The 26,183-nt window shown below is 48.7% G+C and overlaps 1 protein-coding gene across 3 annotated transcripts in view; it reads right to left on the bottom strand.

The window, feature by feature from the left end:
- Positions 1-26,183, bottom strand: part of LOC144736571 (multivesicular body subunit 12B-like) — a 59,601-nt gene that overhangs the window by 21,552 nt on the left and 11,866 nt on the right. For 2 of the 3 annotated variants that reach the window (XM_078619126.1, XM_078619125.1), the window contains exon 2: positions 6,032-6,146. In XM_078619126.1, coding sequence (XP_078475252.1) covers positions 6,032-6,142 — 111 coding nt within the window. In that variant the 5' untranslated portion in view covers positions 6,143-6,146. Of the gene's footprint in view, positions 1-6,031; positions 6,147-13,737; positions 14,900-26,183 lie in introns of those variants that run through there. The other variant, XM_078619127.1, reaches the window with a different exon arrangement.

Genomic DNA, 26,183 nt, shown 5'->3' with positions numbered 1-26,183 from the left:
ACTTTACCGAAAGAACCAAGATGAATCCCTGCAGTCACGAAAGCTTTAAATCGAAATCTATTACGTACCGTGCAAAAGAAGTTCAATATACACATAAATGCGTACACAGAGATACATACGAGAACAATAGAGATACACAGTTATAACTGTGTAAAAAAACAATTAGCATATTTTGCTACTGGCAAAGGAGGTTCCAATGGTGTAAATGCTTACCCCGAGCTCTCATACTCTGATGGTGCATTGTCTTTGAGTTGTGCGCCTTTTGGCGTCATCTGGTCCAACCCATGTGAGACTAGGCTCTAAGGAAAGCTGTCTCGGGTGTGGACCAATCAACTTCAAGGACCATGTGAGACTAGGCTCTAAGGAAAGCTGTCTCGGGTGTGGACCAATCAACTTCAAGGACCATGTGAGACTAGGCTCTAAGAAAAGCTGTCTCGGGTGTGGACCAATCAATTTCAAGGACAGTGCATTCATTATCAGAGTTGTGTTTTTTTTGCATTCAGACTGCAGGTATTGTGGTCAATGCAAACATGACTCCTTGTAAAAAAAGGTGTCAGTTTTGTTGCCAGATAAAAGGGTAAAAAAATCAATTATCACAGTTATAACTGTTCAACCTGGGCTATTCATGCCTTTGATACTTCACATGGCCTAAAAGCGCACCTAACCTGGCACAAGCGCCGATTCGGCCTCAAATGAGTACCTGGTGCAGTATTTAAACATCGGCACTGGGGAGACAAAGGCGGCCGGGCGTGGTGCTGGCCACCCACCCCCTCGTGTGCCATGCCAGGCCATCATAGGTGCTTGCTAACAGCACTTGCCCCAAGTCTATTGAGGTTACAAGGGGGATCATTGTATTTGTTGTCTTGGTAAATATGAGTGTGTGTGTGTGGGTGAGTAATTCTATTTATGTGTAGCTGCACATATACAGTATATGTATATCAGTTTTCAAGCGTGTGTGTGTGTGTTGTGTAAGAATGTGTGTACGTGTGTGTGTGTGTGTGGGAGCGGTAGTATGGGGAGCGGTAGTGTAGTGGTTAGCGCGACCCTGGGAGTTCGATTCCCGCTCACGGCCAATGCCAGTGACGATTATCTGAACCGGTCCTGGGCCTCCCCTAAGTCGACTCAGCCTCAAACGAGTACCCGGTGCGATGTGTGAACATCACCACGAGGGAGACAAAGGCGGCCGGGCGTGGTGCTGGCCACCCACCCCCCCTCTCGCGTGCCGTGCCGGCCTTCATAGGTGCTCGCTAACGGCACTTGCCCCAAACGCCGATCAAGGCTACACGGGGGATCTTTGTGCAGACGTGTTTATTGAACAAACTCCCCCGACTGGGTGTGGTGAACACGCTCTCGGCTAATGTGACTGGAACAGGCACAGGCTTGTTCTTTAGTGCGGTACAAAACCTGCAGGCGGTGGTGGTGGTGGCGGTGGTGGCATCGGCACAATCGTCTAGAGTCTACGCACTGGCTCCTCCGTTCACTACGCTGCTCAACGATCGGCCCGTGGAGAGCTGTTAACTACCTCGCCTGGTGCGCAGGAGGTCGTGGGTTCGATCTCGACCCTGACAATGCCTGCTGCTGTATATTTGGAGTTTGCGTGTCTCTCTCATTATCATAATCATCGTCACGGTGGCTAGGACATGTTAACTACCTCACCTGGTGCGCAGGAGGTCGTGGGTTCGATCCCGACCCTGACGCCTGCTGCTGTATATTTGGAGTTTGCGTGTCTCTCTCTCTCATCATCATCATCACGGTGGCTAGGAGATGTTAACTACCTCGCCTGGTGTACAGGAGGTCGTGGGTTCGATACCGGACCCTGATGCCTGCTGCTGTATATTTGGAGTGTGCGTCTCTCTCTCATCATCATCACGGTGGCTAGGAGATGTTAACTACCGCCCTTGGTACACAGGAGGTCGTGGGTTCGATCCCGACCCTGACGCCTGCTGCTGTATATTTGGAGTTTGCGTGTCTCTCTCTCATCATCATCACGGTGGCTAGGAGATGTTGACTACCTCGCCTGTTATGCAGGAGGTCGTGGGTTCGATCCCGACCCTGATGACGCCTGATGTAGATTTGCATGTTCTTCCCGTGATTGTGTTAATTTTTGTCAAGGGTCCTCTGGTTTCAGTCAACGTGCATTTAGAGTATTTAGAGCATTTGGCTACTGCGATGGTGATAAACCGTTGAGCTATCGTTTGTGATGGACGGGTCGCTTCTGAAACAATAAGCTAATAGCTCGGTCGGCTTCACCTGATAAAATGAAAGAGTTTAGTTTTATTTGCATATATATATTAAAATCGATTTGCTTACATTTCTTGTACTCTCTGCACTCCAATCGTGTTTGTTTGTGTACTGTTTGCTGTTATAACGTTCTGACCCCGTGCCCCTACTGGAAACAAAGAGCTTCATCTTCTTGGTTCTTTCGGTAAAGTCACGTAGAAGGGAAGTAATAAAATAATAAAAATAAAACATAATAAAATAATTCTCACGACGTTTCGGCCACAACGCAAGCAGCCGTCCTCAGGTGAAGACCAGGTCTGTCGGGGAGACAGCGTCTGAATTTATTATTTTATTACTTCCCTTCTACGTGACTTTACCTAAAGAACCAAGAAGATGAATCCTTGCAGTGACGAAAGCTTTAAATCGAAAAGAGCTTTATATTTCATCGGATTCCCCCTGCAGCATAAATACAATATTCTAATTCCGATTCACCTTGCAGGCCAAGACGATTACGTCATCACTTGCGACATCACCTCCTTGTGATGCTTGAAGCGTGACGCGTCTTGAAAAGCGTTACGCAATGCTCGAAAACAACCAAGGCTCTACATCGTCTTCGCCGCTTATTATTTTGCTGTTGTAAATTTCCCCCAATTAAATGATAATTAAATTCCAATCGAAGGTTCATGGGCACCACGTCGTATCACGGACGAAGGCCCACTTGTGGTGGCGGAGGTGACGTGGGTACCCGCAGCTTGCAGAGGAAGAAACCCACAGCGTTTGGTTGCACGCAATACGACACAACCAACACGACACAACAACGCAAGTGTTGTTAAGGAGCAGGGCGTATGAAGGTCGGAGCGAAACACGAGGGGGGCTGGTGGTCAGCGCCATGCCCGGCCGCCTTTGTCTCCCCAGTGGCGATTTTTTTTTCTTTCTTTTACACACCGCACCGGGTACTCATTTGAGGCCGAGTCGACCTAGGGGAGGCTCAGGACCGGTTCAGATAACCGTCACCGGTGTTGGCGGCGAACTCGGGTCGCCGGGTTCGTAGCGTGACGCGCTAACCGCTGAGCCACACACCCAGGACAAAGATCCCCCGTGTAGCCTTAAAAGACTGCAGGGGCAAGTGCTGTTAGCGAGCGCCTATGAAAACCGGCACGGCATACGAGGGGGGTGGGTGGTCAGGACCACACCCAGTTGCCTTTGTCTGCCCTGTGGCGATGTTTTTAAACACCGCACCAGGTAATCATTTGAGGCCGAGTCGACCTAGGGGAGGCCCAGGACCGGTTCAGATAATCGTCACTGGTTTTAGCCGTGAGCGGGAATTGAACTCGGGTCGCCAGGTTCGTAGTGCAGCACGCTAACCGCTGCACTCCCGCTCCCCACACACACAACACACACACACCCCCCACACACACACACAACCCACACATACACCACACACACCCCACACACACACCCACACCACACACACACCCCACCACACACACACACACACACCCCACACACACACCCACACCACACACACACCCCACCACACACACACACACCCCACACACCCCCACACACACACACCCCACCACACACACACACACCCCACCACACACCCCACACACACACACCCACCCCACCACACACCCCACACGCCACACACCCCACACAATCCCCCCACACACCACACATACACCACACACCACACACACCCCACTCCACACACACACACCCCCACCCCACACACACCACACACATCGCTCAGCCCCCCAGACGCCCATGATGATGATGATGTCACTGCACATTAACGCAGCTCCAAGCCGGTTTCCGATTCGGAGCCAAAAAGGAAATTCTCTTTGTTTTTTTCCTTCTTTCTTTCAACTCTTTGTTTTACGTCGAGGAAGGGAGGAAGGGTGGGAGGTGGGGGATGGGGGGGGGGGTGAACGGGTCGGCGAGGAGCGGTGGCGCAGCGGTTAGCGCCACGCTGGGCTACGAACCCGGCGACCAGAGTTCGATTTCCCGCTCACGGCCAACAACATCACCAGTGGCGATTATCCGAAACAGCCCTGAGCCTCCGCCTAGGGTCAAAACTCAGCCTCAATCGAGTACCTGGTACGATGTGTAAGAAACATCGCTACTGGGGGGGAGACAAAGGTGCTGCTGCTGCTGCCGCTCGCTAACAGCACTTGCCCCAACAGTCGTCTGGGGGACCTTTGTCTTTGGGTGTCGGTGAAGGTGAGGGGCTTAGCACTGCCAAGACACTGGAGGTGGTCACCACGGAGGGTAAACAAAACCGAGCCGACAATGAGAAACCAACACACAGTGGCGGCCGGCCAGAGCAGGTGGCGGTGACGTTGATGGTGGTGGTGGTCGTGCCGTTTAACCAGTCGCAGCATTACGAAACAGAGCGTAGGGACGTCCGGAATTTGCCTTTGATGATAGCGCACACCAGAGTTCGCAAACGGGTTTTGATTCCTTACCCGTACCCGGCCGCACCAGGGTCGCAAACGGGTACCCGTACCCGGCCGTACCCGTACCTGATTGCGACCTCTGGGATGAAGCCATGTTGCAGGCGCGGGTGGGTTGATTCTAGGAACTTGAATTGTGAGAAGAGACAAGACGTTGGGAAATGAGTGACAAACGGTGACTCACCAGTGACTCACGGCCTACCCGTACCCGGCCGCACCAGGGTCGCAAACAGGTACCCGTACCCGGCCGGGTACGGGTATCGGGTAGGGTACGGGTATCGGGTACCCGGTTGCGACCTCTGGCGCACACAGTGCATGGTAAGAATGCAACACGGGAGATTCGTGCTAGTCGCAATGATCGACGTCAAGGTCGAAGTCACGTCTGGACTTGAATGAAACAGCGAGCGGGGCTGGGGGAGTCAACAAGACGCACGGTCTGAGTGCAGAATGATGAGAATGGCGCTAATGGATGTTTAGTTTTAAACACAGGATTACCTCGTTATTCATTTGGGAACTGTACACGACTGTAGAGAGAGAGATAGACAAAGTGATGAGAGATAAAGCGATGAGAGATAAAGTGACGAGAGATAAAGTGATGAGACAAATCTTGATTTGAAGTTTTCGTGACTGCAAGAATCCATACTCTTTGGTTCCTTCGGTAAAGTCACGTAGGTCGTGATGAGATAAAGTGATGAGAGACAAAGTGACGAGAGATCAAGTGATGAGGACAACGCAATAACACAAAGCAAAACCCGGAAAAAATCCACGCGACCACGGAAAGACACGCAAACTCCAAATATACAGCAGCAGGCGTCAGGGTTGGGATCGAACCCACGACCTCATGCACACCAGGCGAGGTAGTTAACATCTCCTAGCCACCGTAATGATGATGAGAGAGAGACACGCAAACTCCAAATATACAGCAGCAGGCGTCAGGGTCGGGATCGAACCCACGACCTCCTGTACACCAGGCGAGGTAGTTAACATCTCCTAGCCACCATGATGATGATGATGAGAGAGAGAGAGACACGCAAACTCCAAATATACAGCAGCAGGCGTCAGGGTCGGGATCGAACCCACGACCTCCTGTACACCAGGCGAGATAGTTAATTCTAGATTTGAAGCTTTTGTGACTGCAAGGATTCATACTCGTAGGTTTTTCGGCAAAGTCACGTGGGGTAAAAAATAAAAAATAATAGAAATAATAATAGAAATAAAATTTTAAATCACGACGTTTCGGAGGCAACACAAGTCTCCGTCATCAGGTGGGATCTCCTAGCCACCCGTGCTGACACCCCAACGCATCGGAGGGGACCTGCCCTTGTGCTCACCCCGTCGCGCCCGCCACTCACCACGCTGTAGCCGAGCGGCACGCTCGAAGGGCAGGAGATGACGCCAAGCGCTGCGATGGGCTCCTCGCTTTCCCCGGGGAGGGCGTCCATGATGTCCCGTACCTCGGGCATGCTCCTGCGTGGCACGCGCGCAATATCGACGGTGATTAAACCGCGGTGACGCGATTTCGACGCAAGGTCGACGCCAAGGCGGTCGTAACGGTGAGCGAGAACGGAACGGAACACGCTGGTCAAGTGCGATTTCGCGGACGCGGCGGGTGAAACGGCGGCGAGAGTTTCTGTAAACGAAAACATTTTTCTTGGTTCTTTCGGTAAAGTCACGTAGAATGGAAATAATAAAATAATAAAAATAAAACATGTTTTTTCTTTCAGTAAAGTCACGTAGAATGGAAATAAAAAAATAATAAAAATAAAACATGATGTTTTTATTATTTTATTATTTCCATTCTACGTGACTTTACCGAAAGAACCAAGAAGATGAATTCCCTGCAGTCACGAAAGCTTTAAATCGAAAAGAAAAAAATATTTGATTTGTTTTTTTTTATTTCACCAGGTGAAGTCCCACACAGAGCTGCGATACAGCTCTTTTTCACAAATGATAGCTCAACAAACTGGCAGCGTATCATCATCATCATCATCGCGTGGAAATTTACAGCAGCAGGCAAATACTCTGAATGCGCGACGCCGATTCTAAAATTGTGGAGGGAAAAACCGGAGGACCCGGAGAAAAAGCCACGCAAACACGGGGAGAGAGACACGCGCGCAAACTCCAAATATAAAACTAGTTTCACGTAGTACATTTGCTCAATTGTCGACAGTGGTGAGATAAAGTGTTGGTATGGCCATGTCTCCCGTCATGTGCTGGCCGGCATGGAAGATTCGGTCTAAAATACTCTCTCTCTCTCTGTCTCGAGGCTCCCCGAAGCTCCCTCGAGCGGAGGTCCTTCCGCTAGCAGTGGCACAAGCAGGCAATTGCAGGGCTGTGCCTCTACCGTTACCACGACCTCCTGTACACTTTAAACCCCATTACCACGCGACTAAAACCCTGGTCACGTGATTAAACGCCGGGTCACGTGATTAAACCCCGGGTCACGTGACACGCTGCCACATCATCGGAGAGTGAGGGGGCTCGGCAGAGGTCGCAACCGGGTACCCGATACCCGTACCCTACCCGATACCCGGCTACCCGTACCCGGCCGGGTATGAGTATCCGTTTGCGACCCTGGTGCGGCCGGGTACGGCTACGAGTAGGCCGTGAGTCACTGGTGAGTAACCGTTTGTCACTCATTTCGGGTAGGGTACGGGTAGGGAACGGCTACCCGTACCCGACCGGGTACAGGTACGGGTACCCATTTGCGACCCTGGTGCGGCCGGGTACGGGTAAGGAATCAAAACCCGTTTGCGACCTCTGGGGCTCGCTGAGGGCTTTATCCGCAGCAGTGGACCGATCGTGGCTGCCGATGACGTTTTGAGTCAGACGCAGACGGACACTCGGCACCACCGTGGGGAGGGGGGGGGGTTGGGGGGGGGGTCAACTCAGGGACTGGGAAGTAGCCGAGTCGGCGTCTCCGACTTGAGCCCATTGTGCACAACCCTCGGCTACCCAAATAACTTTGTTGTTTACGTTGCGTCACGTGCGCTCGCATGGTGTGTTGGTAAATACCGCTGTACGCGTTTCCTGTTTCCACGCACGAGATCGACAAGACAAGCGAGGTAATGTTAGCCGGGTGTTTCGCAATAATATAATTTGCACAGTGCTTACTCAAGCACATGTTACGTGTCACCAAAAGCCGAGTCACTCAGAAGCGATTTGGCTACAAAGCATGGGCTCAACAAAAATGGCTTAATAATGACGTGGAAATTTACAGCAGCGAAGTGATCTAAATTATCTAAATACATTTCGACTTAAAGCTTTCGTGACTGCAGGGATTCATCTTCTTGGTTCTTTCGGTAAAGTCACGTAGAATGGAAATAAAAAAAAGAATTACAATGTTATTATTTAAATATTTTTTATTATTTTATTATTTCCCTTCTACGTGACTTTACCGAAAGAACCAAGAAGATGAATCCCTCCAGTCACGAAAGCTTTAAATCGAAATAAAATAATTCTCACGACGTTTCGGCCACAACGCAAGCAGCCGTCCTCAGGTGAAGACCAGGTCTGTCGGGGAGACAGCGTCTGAATGAAACACCACCAGGCTTGGAGCGTATATTTAAGCTGGGTTGGAAGGGGGGGAAGGGCGCCTTGACAAAATGATTTGCATATCAAGAGGAATTTAGCATATTTATGGGAAATGCAGGTATGTGATTGCATCTAAATACGCGTTTCCAAAATGTGGTGGGGGAGCAGGTCAAATGAAGTGGCAGGTGGTACCTGGTCCGTGAGCCACACAGCTTCCCGTCCCGTGCTTTGCGATGACCGTCACCCGGTTATTTGCGTAAGGCCCGCAGGTTATGTGCGGGGATGCTGGGGGGCCCAAGCGACACCCGAAGCTATGGCACTTTTAAATCATCTAAATTTAAAACTCCTTCCTTTATATCGTGGAAATTTATGGCGGACAAATATACTGAGCGCGTGATGTCGATTCGAAATGCGGAGGGGATAAAAAAAAAACAAGAGGACCTGGAGAAAAATCCCACGTGACCACGGAGAGAGGGAGCCCTGCAAACTCCAAATATACAGCAGCAGGCATCAGGGTCAGGATGAGACCCACGACCTCCTGCATTTTAGGCGAGGTAGTTAACATCTCCTAGCCACCGTGATGATGAGAGAGAGAGACACGCAGACTCCAAATATACAGCAGCAGACGTCAGGGTCTGGATCGAACCCACGACCTCCTCTACACCAGGGGAGGTAGTTAACATCTCCTAGCCACCGTGATGATGAGAGAGAGAGAGAGACACGCAAACTCCAAAAATATAGCAGGCGTCAGGATTGGGATCAAACCCACGACCTCCTGTATACCAGGCAAGGTAGTCAACATCTCCTAGCCACCGTGATGATGAGAGAGAGAGAGAGACACGCAAACTCCAAAAATATAGCAGGCGTCAGGATTGGGATCGAACCCACGACCTCCTGCACACCAGGCGAGGTAGTTAACATCTCGTAAGGCGCGCGGGTATGTGGGATGCTGAAGCTAAGCGCCACCTGGAGCATTGGCACTTTTAAATTATCTCGATTGAAAACTAATTTCTTTATAATTGCTTTTTGGTGTTTGGTTTATTGTCCTTCCCATCGCCGCACCTCTGATTAGAACGGTTGGCTACGTACGGTGCAAAAGAAGTTCAACATACATGTACATACGTGCTTTACTTTGGGGGTGCCACGGTGGCTAGGAGATGTTAACTACCTCGCCTGGTGTACAGGAGGTCCAGGGTTCGATCCCGACGCTAACGCCTGATGCTGCGTATTTGGAGTTTGCGTGTTCTCCCCGTGGTCACGTGGATTTTTCTCCGGGTCCTCCCGGTTTTTCCCTCCACATTTAGAATCAACGGTCAAGCGTTTAGAGTGATTCACTGCCGCTGTAAATTGCCACGTGACAATTCGCTGGGCTGTCATTCGTCAACAGCCAGGTAATTCTTCTTGGTTCTTTCGGTAAAGTCACGTAGAAGGGAAATAATAAAATAATAAAAATAAAACATAATAAAGTAATTCTCACGACGTTTCGGCCACAACGCAAGCAGCCGTCCTCAGGTGAAGACCAGGTCTGTCGGAGAGACAGCATCTGACAGACCTGTTCTCCACCTGAGGACGGCTGCTTGCGTTGTGGCCGAAACGTCGTGAGAATAATTTTTTAATGTTTTATTTTTATTATTTTATTATTTCCCTTCTACGTGACTTTTCCGAAAGAACCAAGAAGATGAATCCCTGCAGTCACGAAAGCTTTAAATCGAAATGTTATGATGTTTTATTTTAATTATTTTATTATTTCCCTTCTACGTGACTTTTCCGAAAGAACCAAGAAGATGAATCCCTGCAGTCACGAAATAAGCTTTAAATCGAAATTGTATTATGTTTTATTTTTATTATTGTATTACTTCCCTTCTATGTGACTTTACCGAAAGAACCAAGAAGATGAATCCCTGCAGTCACGAAAGCTTAAAATCGAAATGTTATGATGTTTTATTTTAATTATTTTATTACTTCCCTTCTACGTGACTTTTCCGAAAGAACCAAGAAGATGAATCCCTGCAGTCACGAAAGCTTTAAATCGAAATTATTTTATTACTTCCCTTCTACGTGACTTTACCGAAAGAACCAAGAAGATGAATCCCTGCAATCACGAAAGCTTTAAATCGAAATATAAATATTATTTTATTATTTCCCTTCTACGTGACTTTACCGAAAGAACCAAGAAGATGAATCCCTGCAGTCACGAAAGCTTTAAATCGAAATTATTTTATTACTTCCCTTCTACGTGACTTTACCGAAAGAACCAAGAAGATGAATCCCTGCAGTCACTAAAGCTTTAAATCGAAATATAAATATTATTTTATTATTTCCCTTCTACGTGACTTTACCGAAAGAACCAAGAAGATGAATCCCTGCAGTCACGAAAGCTTTAAATCGAAATTATTTTATTATTTCCCTTCTACGTGACTTTACCGAAAGAACCAAGAAGATGAATCCCTGCAGTCACGAAAGAAGCTTTAAATCGAAAGCCAGGTAATTTCTGAAAAAAAGCTACAAAGCAGTTTAGCGGGACCTTAATTTGTAAAATTTAAGAAAAAAAAACCCACTGACATCGACACACGCGCCTCTCTCTCCACGCTTCATTGCAACAACCTTTCAGCTGCGTTTACACTTTGCCTCACCGATTCCCGATGGTTGTCTCTGATCCGTACGTCACAGCGGGTGAATATCACCGATGCCAACTTAACGTCGCTTTAAGCACACATTGCTACGTTGTACGTAGCGCGCGCTTTCCACTTTGGCGGAATTATAAGCTTCTAGATTTGAAGCTTTCGTGACTGCAAGGATTCATACTCTTAGTTCTTTCGGTAAAGTCACGTAGGTAAAAAATGGAATTAAAATTAATAAAAATAAAATAATAAAATTACGACGTTTCGGAGGCAACACAAGTCTCCGTCATCAGGTGGGACGTCACAGCCAGATTTGCTGTATCAAGTGAGGCAGGGTATTTAAGAACTTGCATGTTGGAAACTCTGCCTCACTTGATACAGCAAATCTGGCTGTGACGGTCCCACCTGATGACGGAGACTTGTGTTGCCTCCGAAACGTCGTGCACGATTTTATTATTTAATTTTTATTAATTTTAATTTCTTTTATACCTACGTGACTTTACCGAAAGAACTAAGAGTAGGAATTATAAGGCTTTACACTTCAGCGGCGTTAGCCTTGAGAGCCTGGCATGATAAACAGGTTTGTGTATGCAAATTTAATTCAAATCGTGCGCGAATGTTTTAATCAAATACTGCACAGTAACTACATCCGTCTCTCCACGCAAAAAGCTAAAGTATTTAAGTTTCACACATCTCATCAGCCGCGGTGCCCCTCTAAGCAGCATTGGTTCAACAAAACTTTGAACTGGTTTCAACATTAATTGACCTCATCAGCAAGGTCAGGTTCGCTTGAAACAATGCCGGTGAACTGCCAGATCTTTGTAGGCAAGAACTTCATCTTCTTGGTTCTTTCGGTAAAGTCACGTAGAAGGAAAATAATAAAATAATAAAAATATTATTTAATTATGCTTTTTAATTATTATTTTATTATTTTCCTTCTACGTGACTTTACCGAAAGAACCAAGAAGATGAATCCCTGCAGTCACGAAAGCTTTAAATCGAAAGGCAAGAACTTGTTTTGATGTTCATTGACTTCATCAGCAAGGTCAGGTTCGCTTGAAACAATTCTGGTGAACTGCCCGATGTTTACAGGCAAGGACTTGTTTCGTGTTTCATTGACCTCATCAGCAGAGTCAGGTTCGCTTGAAACAATTCTGGTGAACTGCCAGATGATTACAGGCAAGAACTTGTTTTGATATTCATTGACTCATCACCAGGGTCAGGTTCGCTTGAAACAATTCTGGTAAACTACCAGATGTTTGTAGGCAAGGACTTGTTTCGTGTTTCATTGACTCATCAACAAGGTCAGGTTCGCTTGAAACAATTCTGGTGAACTACCAGATGTTTGTAGGCAAGGACTGGTTTTGATATTCATTGACTCATCACCAGGGTCAGGTTCGCTTCAAACAATTCTGGTGAACTGCCAGATCTTTGTAGGCAAGGACTGGTTTTGATATTCATTGACCTCATCAGCAGAGTCAGGTTCGCTTGAAACAGATTCTGGTGAAACGCCCGATGTTTTGTCAAGGACTGGTTTCGTGTTTCATTGACTCATCAACAGGGTCAGGTTCGCTTGAAACAATTCTGGTGAACTCCCCGATTTTTATAGCCAAGGACTGGTTTCATGTTTCATTGACCTCATCAGCAGAGCCAGGTTCGCTTGAAACAATGCTGGCGAAACGCCCGATGTTTGTAGGCAAGGACTGGTTTCGTGTTTCATTGACTCATCAACAAGGTCAGGTTCGCTTGAAACAATTCTGGTGAAACGCCCGATGTTTACAGGCAAGGACTTGTTTTGATGCTCATTGACTCATCAGCAGAGCCAGGTTCGCTTGAAACCAATGCTGATGAAATGCCCGATGTTTGTAGGCAAGGACTGGTTTTGATGTTCATTGACTCATCACCAGGGTCAGGTTCGCTTGAAACAATTCTGGTGAACTCCCCGATTTTTGTAGGCAAGGACTGGTTTTGATGTTCATTGACTCATCAGCAGAGCCAGGTTCGCTTGAAACCAATGCTGATGAAATGCCCGATGTTTGTAGGCAAGGACTGGTTTTGATGTTCATTGACTCATCAACAAGGTCAGGTTCGCTTGAAACAATTCTGGTGAAACGCCAGATGTTTGCAGGCAAGGACCCTCCTCTGTTTTAGACGATTCGGCTCACAGTTTGACGCAAAGCCGCGCAAAAAAACACAACCTCACGGAGGGTTGTGGAGTGCCACCATTGGCTTTCTGCTCCTTTTCCGCGGGTTTCGGTCGCGGCTTTGGGTCGCGGCTGTTGCGAAAGTGGTCTGCGAAGCCTCTGTTTCCGCAGATCGGAAACACGCGGTCGCGAAATTCAAAACACGGAACAAAAACGAAACACCGCCGCAAACTCCGCATGCCGGTGTCCGTCTCGCTTGACTCCCATTCTCGTTTGTAGCCGTCCCGTTTTGAAACAGGGGCCTGTACGCTTGAAACTAAATACGCAATTAGGCAGTGTGAACTCAAACTCACACGCGCCGCAGCTCAACGCGCCGATCCGCCATCACGCCACCCCGCCCCCCGACACACAGAAACGTCGCACCTCCGATTAGCACAGTTGGCTGCGTATGGTGCAAAAGAAGTTCAACACACAGTCAAACTTAGCGGCTTACGACCGTACGGAATCGCTCGGCACGAACACGGGAACACGGGAACACGGGAACACACGCGAACACAGACACACGAACACGCAGACACACGAACACGGGAACACGCGAACACGGGAACACACGAGAACACACGGGAACACACGGGAACACACAAACACGGGAACACACGAACACGGGAACACACAAACACGGGAACACACAAACACACGAACACGCGAACACACAAACACACAAACACACGAACACACGAACACACGCGCAACACTCACAGTGCGGGGTAGGGGGGGAGGCAACTCCTTCCGAGTGAATCCGTACGGCCGGCAGTCTCGCCGCCCCGGCTGTTGAAACAACTTCAAACTCTCCAAAAACGATCTCTCCTCTCTCGGGGGTCTCTCTCGCGGAAGCCGGACTTGTCGGGGGGGGGGGGGGGGTGTGCGGAAGAGAGGGGGAAGAGATTCTCCTGCCGACGTTATCGGCGTGAGCGGTAACGGCGGCGACGACCGTGCAACGACTTCCAAACGCGTCCAAGTCGCCCGTCGGTCGCCCACTCGGCTTAAAAGAGCGATCCGAAGCGAGGAGTGGTGGGGGTGGTGGTATGGGAGGTCGCAAGGCGGTGACAGACAGGGAGGTGGCAGAGTAGGTGAAGGAGGAGGAGGAGACGCTGAGCTGTGACTGTTACGTCGTGCCAAGTGTGGCTGGCGGCTCAGGTAGAACTGGGAGGGCGAGTTTTTGTTTTGTTTTACGCAGAAGTTAGAGGGCTCGGTGAAACGGTGAGGTCAAGGGGGTGGAGAGATGGAGTGGCTGGCTGGAGGTGGATGACGGGGAGAGAGCGGAAATTTGTAGACTTCACCAAACTTCAGAGCGTAGCGCCGAAATCCTTTCAGGGGCGGGTCGAAACGTGTTGTCGTACGTATGTACGTTGAACTTATTTTGCACCGCGATAACCGGGAGGTGCAGTGTTGGGTCTATGGGCAGTGTTGAGTCTATGGGCAGCGTTGAGTCTATGGGCAGTGTTGAGTCGATGGGTAGTGTTGAGTCTATGGGCAGTGTTGAGTCTATGGGCAGTGTTGAGTCTATGGGCAGTGTTAGTCTATGGGCAGTGTTGAGTCTATGGGCGGTGTTAGTCTATGGGCAGTGTTGAGTCTATGGACAGTGTTGAGTCTATGGGCAGTGTTGAGTCTATGGGCAGTGTTGAGTCTATGGGCAGTGTTGAGTCTATGGGTAGTGTTCAGTCTATGGGCAGTGTTGAGTCTATGGACAGTGTTGAGTCTATGGGCAGTGTTGAGTCTATGGGCAGTGTTAGTCTATGGGCAGTGTTGAGTCTATGGGCAGTGTTGAGTCTATGGGCAGTGTTGAGTCTATGGGTAGTGTTCAGTCTATGGGCAGTGTTGAGTCTATGGACAGTGTTGAGTCTATGGGCAGTGTTGAGTCTATGGGCAGTGTTGAGTCGATGGGTAGTGTTGAGTCTATGGGCAGTGTTGAGTCTATGGGCAGTGTTGAGTCTATGGGCAGTGTTAGTCTATGGGCAGTGTTGAGTCTATGGGCGGTGTTAGTCTATGGGCAGTGTTGAGTCTATGGACAGTGTTGAGTCTATGGGCAGTGTTGAGTCTATGGGCAGTGTTGAGTCTATGGGCAGTGTTGAGTCTATGGGTAGTGTTCAGTCTATGGGCAGTGTTGAGTCTATGGACAGTGTTGAGTCTATGGGCAGTGTTGAGTCTATGGGCAGTGTTAGTCTATGGGCAGTGTTGAGTCTATGGGCAGTGTTGAGTCTATGGGCAGTGTTGAGTCTATGGGCAGTGTTGAGTCTATGGACAGTGTTGAGTCTATGGGCAGTGTTGAGTCTATGGGCAGTGTTAGTCTATGGGCAGTGTTGAGTCTATGGGCAGTGTTGAGTCTATGGGCAGTGTTGAGTCTATGGGCAGTGTTGAGTCTATGGGCAGTGTTGAGTCTATGGGCAGTGTTGAGTCTATGGGCAGTGTTGAGTCTATGGGCAGTGTTGAGTCTATGGGCAGTGTTGAGTCTATGGGCAGTGTTAGTCTATGGGCAGTGTTGAGTCTATGGGCAGTGTTGAGTCTATGGGCAGTGTTGAGTCTATGGGCAGTGTTGAGTCTATGGGCAGTGTTGAGTCTATGGGCAGTGTTAGTCTATGGGCAGTGTTGAGTCTATGGGTAGTGTTAGTCTATGGGCAGTGTTGAGTCTATGGGCAGTGTTGAGTCTATGGGCAGTGTTGAGTCTATGGGCAGTGTTGAGTCTATGGGCAGTGTTGAGTCTATGGGTAGTCCGTACGTAGCCAACCGTGATCATTGGGAGGTGCGGGGGCGGAAGGACAACAACCTAAATATAAAAATCTATTTTCAAGAAACAAGTTTTCAAGCTAATGACTAACACGGGTGGAAAGGCCCTCCCCCCTCCCTGTAACGATCACCGATTATTCATCATTCGTGCGCAGCGATCAATTTCCGCCGTAATTAAAACGCGTTTTTTTTTTCTTGGTCGTCTAACGAATCCAGGATTTTTATTTCGTTTCACGGCTGTGACTGCGTCTTTACATTTCTATCGGAACCACGTTTTTGTTACATCATGGGACCTCCTTTGCCAGAACCAAAATATACTAATAGGGGTTTTCCCCTTTTTTCTGGCAACAAAACTGACACCTTTTGCAAGGTCTCATGCTTACATTAACCACAATACTTGCAGTCAAATGCAAACAAAAAACAATACTCTGATAGTTTATGCATTAAATTTCGATTTAAAGCTTTCGTGACTGCAGGGATTCATCTTCTTGGTTCTTTCGGTAAAGTCACGTAGAAGGGAAGTAATAAAATAATTAAAATAAAACATAATAAAATCATTCTCACGACGTTTCGGCCACAACGCAAGCAGCCGTCCTCAGGTGGAGAACAGGTCCGTCAAGTAGACAGAGTCTGTCAGACAGAGTCTGTCTACTTGACGGACCTGTTCTCCATGCATTGTCTTTGAAACTGGTGTGGACCAATCATCAAAATGCGCAACTTTAAATAAATATAGACAACACGTTCTACTTAATTATATAGACTTTGTAATAAATGTTTTCTCCTACAACATCAGAGTGCAGCGCCACATTAAATACGCACTACAATGACAATAGTTTAAAGCGATTTGAAGCACTTTTTTTTTGGGGGGGGGGGGGCAGAGCTTTGTGACGTCATATTTGAAGGGGGGGGGGGGTCTGACTTTTTGTGACGCCGTGTGACGAGGGGGGGGGGTCAAAAATCGTCAAAAATCGCGTGACGTCATTTATGGACGGCCCCAAAGGCGCCCACGTTATTGTCAAAGCACGCTTGTCCGCATGTTTGGCCACAAGCAAATGGTGTGCCGTTATAATTCCAACTCGATGCCCTTGTTGACGATAGTTGTGTGTGTGTATCTTAACACCCATACTCTTAGGTTCTTTCGGTAAAGTCACGTAGAAGGGAAATAATAAAATAATAAAAATAAAACATAATGGGACGCTGTCTTTCCGACAGCCCTGTTCTTCACCTGAGGACGGCTGCTTGCGTTGTGGCCGAAACGTCGTGAGAATTGTATTTTATTATGTTTTACTTTTAATTATTTCCCTTCTACGTGACTTTATTGAAAGAACCAAGAATGTGAATCCCTGCAGTCACGAAAGCTTTAAATCAAAATGTAATAATTACTTGTTATTATTACGAATTCTTATTAATAATGTCTATTAATAATAGTAAGTATTCCGAGTAATAATACTGAGTATTTTACTTGGTTCTTTTGGTAAAGTCCCGTAGAAGGGAAATAGTAAAATAATAAAAAAATAACATAATAAAATATTTATTTTTTATTAATACTAATGAAATAAAAATAATAAAATATTTTTTTATGTTTTATTTTATTTATTTTATCATTTCCCTTCTACGTGACTTTACCGAAAGAACCAAGAATATGAATCCATGCAGTCACGAAAGCTTTAAATCGAAATGTTATGATGTTTTATTTTAATTATTTTATTATTTCCCTTCTACGTGACTTTACCAAAAGAACCAAGAATATGAATCCATGCAGTCACGAAAGCTTTAAATCGAAAATCAATCTTAACACACCTCTTGTATTATTTCCCGAAAGGGGGGGGGGGGGGGGTAAAGCAGCCAATTCTTATTTCGCAAGATCCCCCCCCGCCCTCCCACCCACATCTCCGATTAGCACAGTTGGCCTACGTACGGTGCAAACGAAGTTCAACGTACAGTACACGTTCCTCAGTTTCACACGGCGGCTTTCATGACCGATACCATCAATACTGCAGGATTTTTTTTAATCATTCGTGCTCAATATCTCATTTCGCATTGACCGTGTCATACGCCCCCACACCCACCCCACTTCCCCCACCCACCCACCCCCACCAAACCAGAGTTCGCAAACGGGTTTTGATTCCTTACCCGTACCCGGCCGCACCAGGGTCGCAAACGGGTACTCGTACCCGGCCGTAACTCCTACCCGTACCCTACCCGTACGGGTATCGGGTAGGGTACGGGTATCGGGTACCTGATTGCGACCTCTGGGATGAAGCCATGTTGCAGGCGCGGGTGGGTTGATTCTAGGAACTTGAATTGTGAGAAGAGACAAGACGTTGGGAAATGAGTGACAAACGGTGACTCACCAGTGACTCACGGCCTACCCGTACCCGTACCCGGCCGCACCAGGGTCGCAAATGGGTACCCGTACCCGGCCGGGTATCGGGTAGGGTACGGGTATCGGGTACCCGGTTGCGACCTCTACACCAAACCAATACCCCCGGAGTTTTTGTTATGGGGTCTCCCCCCCCTCATTTTTCAACGAAGGTCACCGTAGGGGATTGCCGAGCTTACGACGAAGTTCTAAACGTAAACACGCCCCCCCCCATCCACTCCCTGCCGTTGTTCCTTTACCGAGAAGTGATGGGAGAGACGTTGTCAATTATTCGCGACAAATAGGCGGAGTCTCGTCTACGTGCGTCTGTGGGTCTCTGTGCGAGTCTGTGGGTCTCTGTGTTAGTCTGTGGGTCTGTGGGTCTCTGTGCGAGTCTGTGGGTCTCTGTGTGAGTCTGTGGGTCTCTGTGTGAGTCTCTGTGCAAGTCTGTGGGTCTCTCTGCCAGTCTGTGGGTCTCTGTGTTAGTCTGTGGGTCTGTGCGAGTCTGTGGGTCTCTTATGTGAGTCTGTGGGTCGCTATGTCATCTAGTAGATCTCTATGCGAGTCACTGGTGACCAGGCTGATACCATCAACTCACCACACCTGAGCATCACAGCCTCGGTCTATGCGAGTCTGTGGGTCTCTGAGTCCGTGGGTCTCTATGCGAGTCTGTGGGTCTCTGTGTGAGTGTGGGTCTCTGTGCAAGTCTGTGGGTCTCTCTGCCAGTCTGTGGGTCTCTCTGCCAGTCTGTGGGTCTCTCTGCCAGTCTGTGGGTCTCTCTGCCAGTCTGTGGGTCTCTCTGCCAGTCTGTGGGTCTCTCTGCCAGTCTGTGGGTCTCTGTGTTAGTCTGTGGGTCTCTGTGCGAGTCCGTGGGTCTCTATGCGAGTCTGTGGGCCTCTATGCGAGTCTGTGGGTCTGTGTGAGTGTGGGTCTCTGTGCAAGTCTGTGGGTCTCTCTGCCAGTCTGTAGGTCTCTGTGTGAGTCTGTGGGTGTCTGTGCGAGTCTGTGGGTCTCTGTGCGAGTCTGTGGGTCTCTGTGCGAGTCTATGGGTCTCTATGCAAGTCTATGGGTCTCTGTGCAAGTCTGTGGGTCTCTGTGAGTCTGTGGGTCTATGCGAGTCCGTGGGTCTCTAAGCGAGTCACCGTGTGAGCTGGCACTGCACTGCAGAACCCGGGTTTAATCACAGAGTGTGGTTCAAACCCGACTTGGAACACGGGACCTCGGCTGTGCCTCCGACAACCCCTAGCCCCCCCAACTCAGCGCAACATTCCAACAAGACATACAGTAGTAGGCGCGCAGGCAACCTATAAAAAGCGCTTGCTGGTTTTTTTCCTATCCATAGCTGCTGTACACTGGGCCCAGTCATTTTAAATTCCCTGGCTTGAGAAAACACAACAACAATTCAATGTGTGGTGGGATTGCAATGCTGAAATTCTTGAATCCCTCCTCTTAGGACGTGTGGGTGGGGTAAGGTGCAAGTGGTTCCTACCTCGCTAGAGAGGCGACACGATGGCTAGGAGATGTTAACTACCTCGCCTGGTGTACAGGAGGTCGTGAGTTCGATCCCGACCCTGATGCCTGCTGCTGTATATTTGGAGTGTGCGTGTCTCTCTCTCTCTCATCATCATCATCACGGTGGCTAGGAGATGTTAACTGTTAACTACCTCGCCTGGTGTACAGGAGGTCGTGGGTTCGATCCCAACCCTGACGCCTGCTGCTGTATATTTGGAGTGTGCGTGTCTCTCTCTCTCTCATCATCATCATCACGGTGGCTAGGAGATGTTAACTACCTCGCCTGGTGTACAGGAGGTCGTGGGTTCGATCCCAACCCTGACACCTGCTGCTGTATATTTGGAGTTTGTGTGTGTCTCTCTCTCATCATCATCATCATCACGGTGGCTAGGAGATGTTAACTACCTCGCCTGGTGTACAGGAGGTCGTGGGTTCGATCCCAACCCTGACGCCTGCTGCTGTATATTTGGAGTTTGCGTGTCTCTCTCCGTGGTGGCGTGGATTTTTCTACGGGTCCTCCGGGTTTTCCCTCCAGATTTATAATCAACATCACGCGTTTAGAGTATTTGGTTGCTATACATTTCCACACGATGGTAAGCCACTTAGATTCGCTATCATTTGTGGCCTGAAAAATATGTGTATACACTCAGTGGGCCTTACCTGCTAAATTAAAAATTGTTTATGGTTTAGTTTCAGTCATCTTTATCACAATCATCACAGTGATAATGATCAAAATCATAGGGAACTATCACCATGATTAGCATTTTTATGCTCACCCATTGCAGATATCATCAGTCATCATACTCGCCATCATCATCATCACTTTCATAATCATTGTCAAAATCATCCCTAATATAATCATCGCTCCGTCATCACGGTTATCATCATAACTATCAAACATGATCACCGTCACTATCATCATCATCATCGTAACCATCAAAACCATCACAGTAACCATCAAATTCATCATGGTAATCATCATAGTAATCATGAAAATCATAGTAACCCACCATCACGATTATCGTTTTCATTCTCACCCATTGCCTAGATCATCATCAATCATCATACCCTCATCATGACTGTCATAATCACCATCAAAATCACCACGATCATAATCATCCCTCCTGTCATCACGATAATCATTATAACTCTGGATTTGAAGCTTTCGTGACTGCAAGGACACATTCAAATAAATGAAAACAACTAAATTAAATCACGACACACTTTAGCGCTGTGCTTTCGCTAAGTTGTGCCCACCCGAAGAAGGACGCTTGTGTTGCGCCCGAAACGACGTGAGTTAATTTAGTTGTTTTCATTTATTTTATTTTATAATTTTTACCTACGTGACTTTACCGAAAAACAAACGAGCATCATTATAACTATCAAACATCATCACTGCCACCACCACCACCATCATCATCATCCTTACCACCGTCACTTCAACAAAAGTAATCATCACCGTTGTTATCATCATCATCGTCGTCAAAGCAACATCCCTCGTCACTTCCTATCCTTTCTCCACTCCGATTCCTTAGCCGGCCAACACCACGACTCAAGGGACGGAGACAGAGGGGCGGGAGGGATTCTTCGCTTAGCAACTGCAATATAAAAAAAATCACACTCGCACAATACAACAAAGACCCCCCCACTCCGTGTGCGTGGGGCAAGTGTAAGAAACTACAAAAGCCAACACGGCACACCGAGGGTGGTCAGCACCACGCCCGGCCGCCTTTGTCTCCCCAGTGCTGAGCAGCTTGTCACAGTACGTACTGCCTACGTCAGCACAAAGACAAAGATCCCCCGCATTGCCTTAACAGACTGAAGGGGCAAGTGCTGTTCGTGAACACGAGGGGGTGGGTGGCCAGCACCACGCCCGGCCGCCTTTGTCTCCCCAGTGCTGATGTTTCACACACTGCACACCAGGTTCCCATTTGAGGCCGAGTCAACCTAGGGGAGGAGGAGGAGGAGGCCCAGGCACGGTTCCAAATAATAATCGCCACTGCCGTTGGTGGCCGTGAGCGGGAATCGAATTCGAAAGTGCATCGGGCACTCTCCGCTCCACATACGCACAAAGACAAAGATCCCCCGTATAGCCTTAACAGACTGTTGGGGCATGTGCTGTTCGTGAGCACGAGGGGGTGGGTGGCTAGCACCACGCCCGACCGCCTTTGTCTCCCCAGTGGCGATGTTGACCACACCAGCTACTCATTTGAGGCCGAGTCGACTTAGGGGAGGCCCAAGACCGGTTTAGATAATCGTCACCGGTGTTGGCCGTGAGCGGGAATCGAACGCGGGTGTCCCCCAGGTTCGTAGCGCAGCGCGCTAACCGCGACACTACCGCTCCACACGCGCACACACACACACGCGCACACACACACACGCGCACACACACACACACAAGCACACACACACGCGCACACACACGCACACACACACACGCACGCGCACACACACACACGCACACAAGCACGCAAGCGCACACACACGCACACACACACACACGCGCACACACACACGCGCACACACACGCACACAAGCACACACACACACCCAAACACACTTCCCCAGCCGTGGCCAGTGCTTGTTTCCATCAGGACATTGTCAAAGAGGAATTGGCGAGTAGGTGGGTGAGTGGGTGAAAAAGATTATATTATACTGGTAGGAACCTCCTGGTTACACCAGCCCACAGGGGATTATTGTGTCCGTCCGTTGTGCAGGGAGGGGCTGGGTGGGGAGGGTGGGGAGGAAGGGGCTGGGTGGGGGGTGGGAGGGGTGGGGCTGGGTGGGGAGGGGAGGGGCTGGTCACCCCGTGGTGCCCTTATAAAACTGAACGTTTAACCTACTCACGCCGGCTTGTGCCCGCCCTCACAGTCGGGCATATTTGCAGAATACACCACGCCGCCATTGACCCTGGCCATTGACCGAGCAACCCAACGTTCCTACCAGCTTTATTATTTTATTATTTCCATTCTACGTGACTTTACCGAAAGAACCAAGAAGATCACGTATGTGGCTTTACGAAAGCTTTAATCCTAGATTAACCATCATGTTTTTGTACTGTTTGTCGTTGTAAGTTTCTAACCAGCCCCTACTGGACATCTGTGAAAAGAGCTTCATAGTTAATCGGATTACTTCAGGAGTATAAATACATTACTGAATCTGATGTCATAGTCGCAGGATCTTTACTGTCCACTGTGAGCTAAGCAGACGGCACGTAGCACTTGCGGTTCGTACACAAAGCAGTGTTAACCAGGACGGCCGACGTGGCTGGCAATGCTGTATTCTTAGGTTTTTACGGTAAAGTCACGTAGGTTAAAACATTTAAATTAATAAAAGTAAAATAAAAATCACGACGTTTCGGAGGCAACACAAGCTTCTGAAACGACGTGATTTTTATTTTATTTTTATTTAACTTTTATGAATTTAAATTTTTTACCTAATTTTTTTTTTTTTACCTACGTGACTTTACCGAAAAAAAACCTAAGAATATAAATCCTTGCAGTCACGAAAGCTTCAAATCTAGAATGACAATGCTGTGTCGATTGTCGCGCGTGACGACGCTCCGTGTGATTATTCCGTACGCAATGTGGCCCCCCCACCCACCCCCACAGCGCGGGGAACGGGGCAGTCTACCCGCTTCGCCGTACCCTCAGGGACGGCTCTACGGCAAAACCAGAGAGGCGGAGGGCGGGGGCTCCCCACGGGACTCCATTCTCAACAACCGTACAATGGAAATGATTGTTCCTCTTACTCGACACAGGCTGCTGCGAGAAACGGGGGGGGGGGCCCAAACATTTTCTGAGACCTCGACCGATGAGAGAAAGCCAAGAATTTGGTTTATCAACTTCCCCCCTCTCCCCCCCCCTCGCTCCAAGCCGTGTTCCGATTGGGCCCTTCCACGTGATAGGTTTGCGGGATGCACGGCGGCTGAGGACACTCGTTACAGGAAAGACATCTCATTGAATAATTGTTCATATTCGCGCGCTGTTATCGGTTTCTTCTGTAATGTGGTCGTCTCCGCTCTGATCTCTGTCTGTCTGTCTCCGCTCTGATCTCTATCTGGGTGTATCTGGTATGATGTCTATCTGTCTGTCCCTGCTCTGATCTCTGTCTGTCTGTCTCTGTCTCTGATCTCTATCTGTCTGTCTCTGATCTCTATCTGTCTGTATCTGCTCTGATCTCTATCTGTCTGTGTCTCTGTGTCTGATCTCTATCTGGATGTCTCTGCTCTGATCTCTATCTGGTTGTCTCTGTCTCTGATTTCTATCTGTCTGTCTCTGCTCTGATCTCTATCTGTCTGTCTCTGTCTCTGATCTCTATCTGTCTGTGTCTACTCAGATCTCTGTCTGTCTGTCTCTGATCTCTGTCTGTCTGTCTCTGCTCTGATCTCTATCTGGATGTCTCTGCTCTGATCTCTATCTGTCTATCTGGATGTCTCTGGTCTCTATCTGTCTGTCTCTGATCTGATCTTTATCTGGTTGTCTCTGCTCCGACGTCGATCTGGTTGTCACCGCTCCGATGTATATCTGTCCGTCTCTGATTTTTTATTTTATTGATTTTCCGCCCATATCTATTTGCTTCATTGTTGACCACACTTTTTTCCCCCGCGAGACTTATCCCGGCATCTCGAGTGCTCACCTGAAAGGGATTTCCTGCACAAAGGGGCATTGAGGCGGTGGGTTCACCTCCTGTTCATTGCCCCGAGCCAGTTGAGTCTATCTTTAAGATAAACACTGAAAAGTAGTGCTCTCCGATGGGGCAGTATTTTGAAGCTGTGGATAATGTTTAGGGTAATCGTGAAGCGACCTGACTTGAGCACAGTATTGTCAACAACTTAGTCACGGCTATCAAATACTCGTCAACCCATACGGTCCATACGGCGTACAGCCGTTTCAATACGGAGAAATTAATTATTTGCTTGGCTATTTGTGTTCCTCCCTTGTGATGGGACGTTGTAGGATGAACGTTGAGATTTATAAGGTGCACGGGGTGACCAATAAGGTCGGAATTGGTCTGTAATAAGGTCGGGCACTGATCACGGGTCGACAGGTACGCACATCAGTGGCAAGTGGTTTTCTTTTAAAAACCACAGTGACCTGCAGTGTGGTGAGTGGGTGAGTTTGTTGTTGTGACCTGCAGTGTGGTGAGTGGGTGAGTGTGTTGTTGTGACCTGCAGTGCGGTGAGTGAGTGTTGATGTGACCTGCAGTGTGGTGAGTGGGTGAGTGTTGATGTGACCTGCAGTGTGGTGAGTGGGTGAGTTTGTTGTTGTGACCTGCAGTGCGGTGAGTGAGTGTTGATGTGACCTGCAGTGCGGTGAGTGAGTGTTGTTGTGACCTGCAGTGTGGTGAGTGGGTGAGTGTTGATGTGACCTGCAGTGTGGTGAGTGGGTGAGTTTGTTGTTGTGACCTGCAGTGCGGTGAGTGAGTGTTGATGTGACCTGCAGTGTGGTGAGTGGGTGAGTGTTGATGTGACCTGCAGTGTGGTGAGTGGGTGAGTTTGTTGTTGTGACCTGCAGTGTGGTGAGTGGGTGTTGTTGTGACCTGCAGTGCGGTGAGTGAGTGTTGTTGTGACCTGCAGTGTGGTGAGTGGGTGAGTGTTGATGTGACCTGCAGTGCGGTGAGTGAGTGTTGTTGTAACCTGCAGTGTGGTGAGTGGGTGAGTGTGTGAGTGTGTTGTTGTGATCTGCAGTGCGGTGAGTGAGTGTGTTAATGTGACCTGCAGTGCGGTGAGTGGGTGAGTTGTTGTTGTGACCTGCAGTGTGGTGAGTGAGTGAGTTGTTGATGTGACCTGCAGTGTGGTGAGTGGGTGAGTTTGTTGTTGTGACCTGCAGTGCGGTGAGTGAGTGTTGATGTGACCTGCAGTGCGGTGAGTGAGTGTTGTTGTGACCTGCAGTGTGGTGAGTGGGTGAGTGTTGATGTGACCTGCAGTGTGGTGAGTGGGTGAGTTTGTTGTTGTGACCTGCAGTGCGGTGAGTGAGTGTTGATGTGACCTGCAGTGTGGTGAGTGGGTGAGTGTTGATGTGACCTGCAGTGTGGTGAGTGGGTGAGTTTGTTGTTGTGACCTGCAGTGTGGTGAGTGGGTGTTGTTGTGACCTGCAGTGCGGTGAGTGAGTGTTGTTGTGACCTGCAGTGTGGTGAGTGGGTGAGTGTTGATGTGACCTGCAGTGCGGTGAGTGAGTGTTGTTGTAACCTGCAGTGTGGTGAGTGGGTGAGTGTGTGAGTGTGTTGTTGTGATCTGCAGTGCGGTGAGTGAGTGTGTTAATGTGACCTGCAGTGCGGTGAGTGGGTGAGTTGTTGTTGTGACCTGCAGTGCGGTGAGTGGGTGAGTGTGTTGTTGTGACCTGCAGTGTGGTGAGTGGGTGAGTGTGTTGTTGTGACCTGCAGTGTGGTGAGTGGGTGAGTGTGTTGTGACCTGCAGTGTGGTGAGTGGGTGAGTGTGTTGTGACCTGCAGTGTGGTGAGTGAGTGAGTTGTTGTAGTGACCTGCAGTGCGGTGAGTGGGTGAGTGTGTTGTTGTGACCTGCAGTGCGGTGAGTGGGTGAGTGTGT

This window comes from Lampetra planeri, chromosome 61 (genome assembly GCF_965212315.1).
Source record: "Lampetra planeri chromosome 61, kcLamPlan1.2.h2, whole genome shotgun sequence".
In the NCBI taxonomy this organism is placed as follows: domain Eukaryota; kingdom Metazoa; phylum Chordata; class Hyperoartia; order Petromyzontiformes; family Petromyzontidae; genus Lampetra; species Lampetra planeri.
This window is presented reverse-complemented; position numbering and strand designations above follow the sequence as displayed.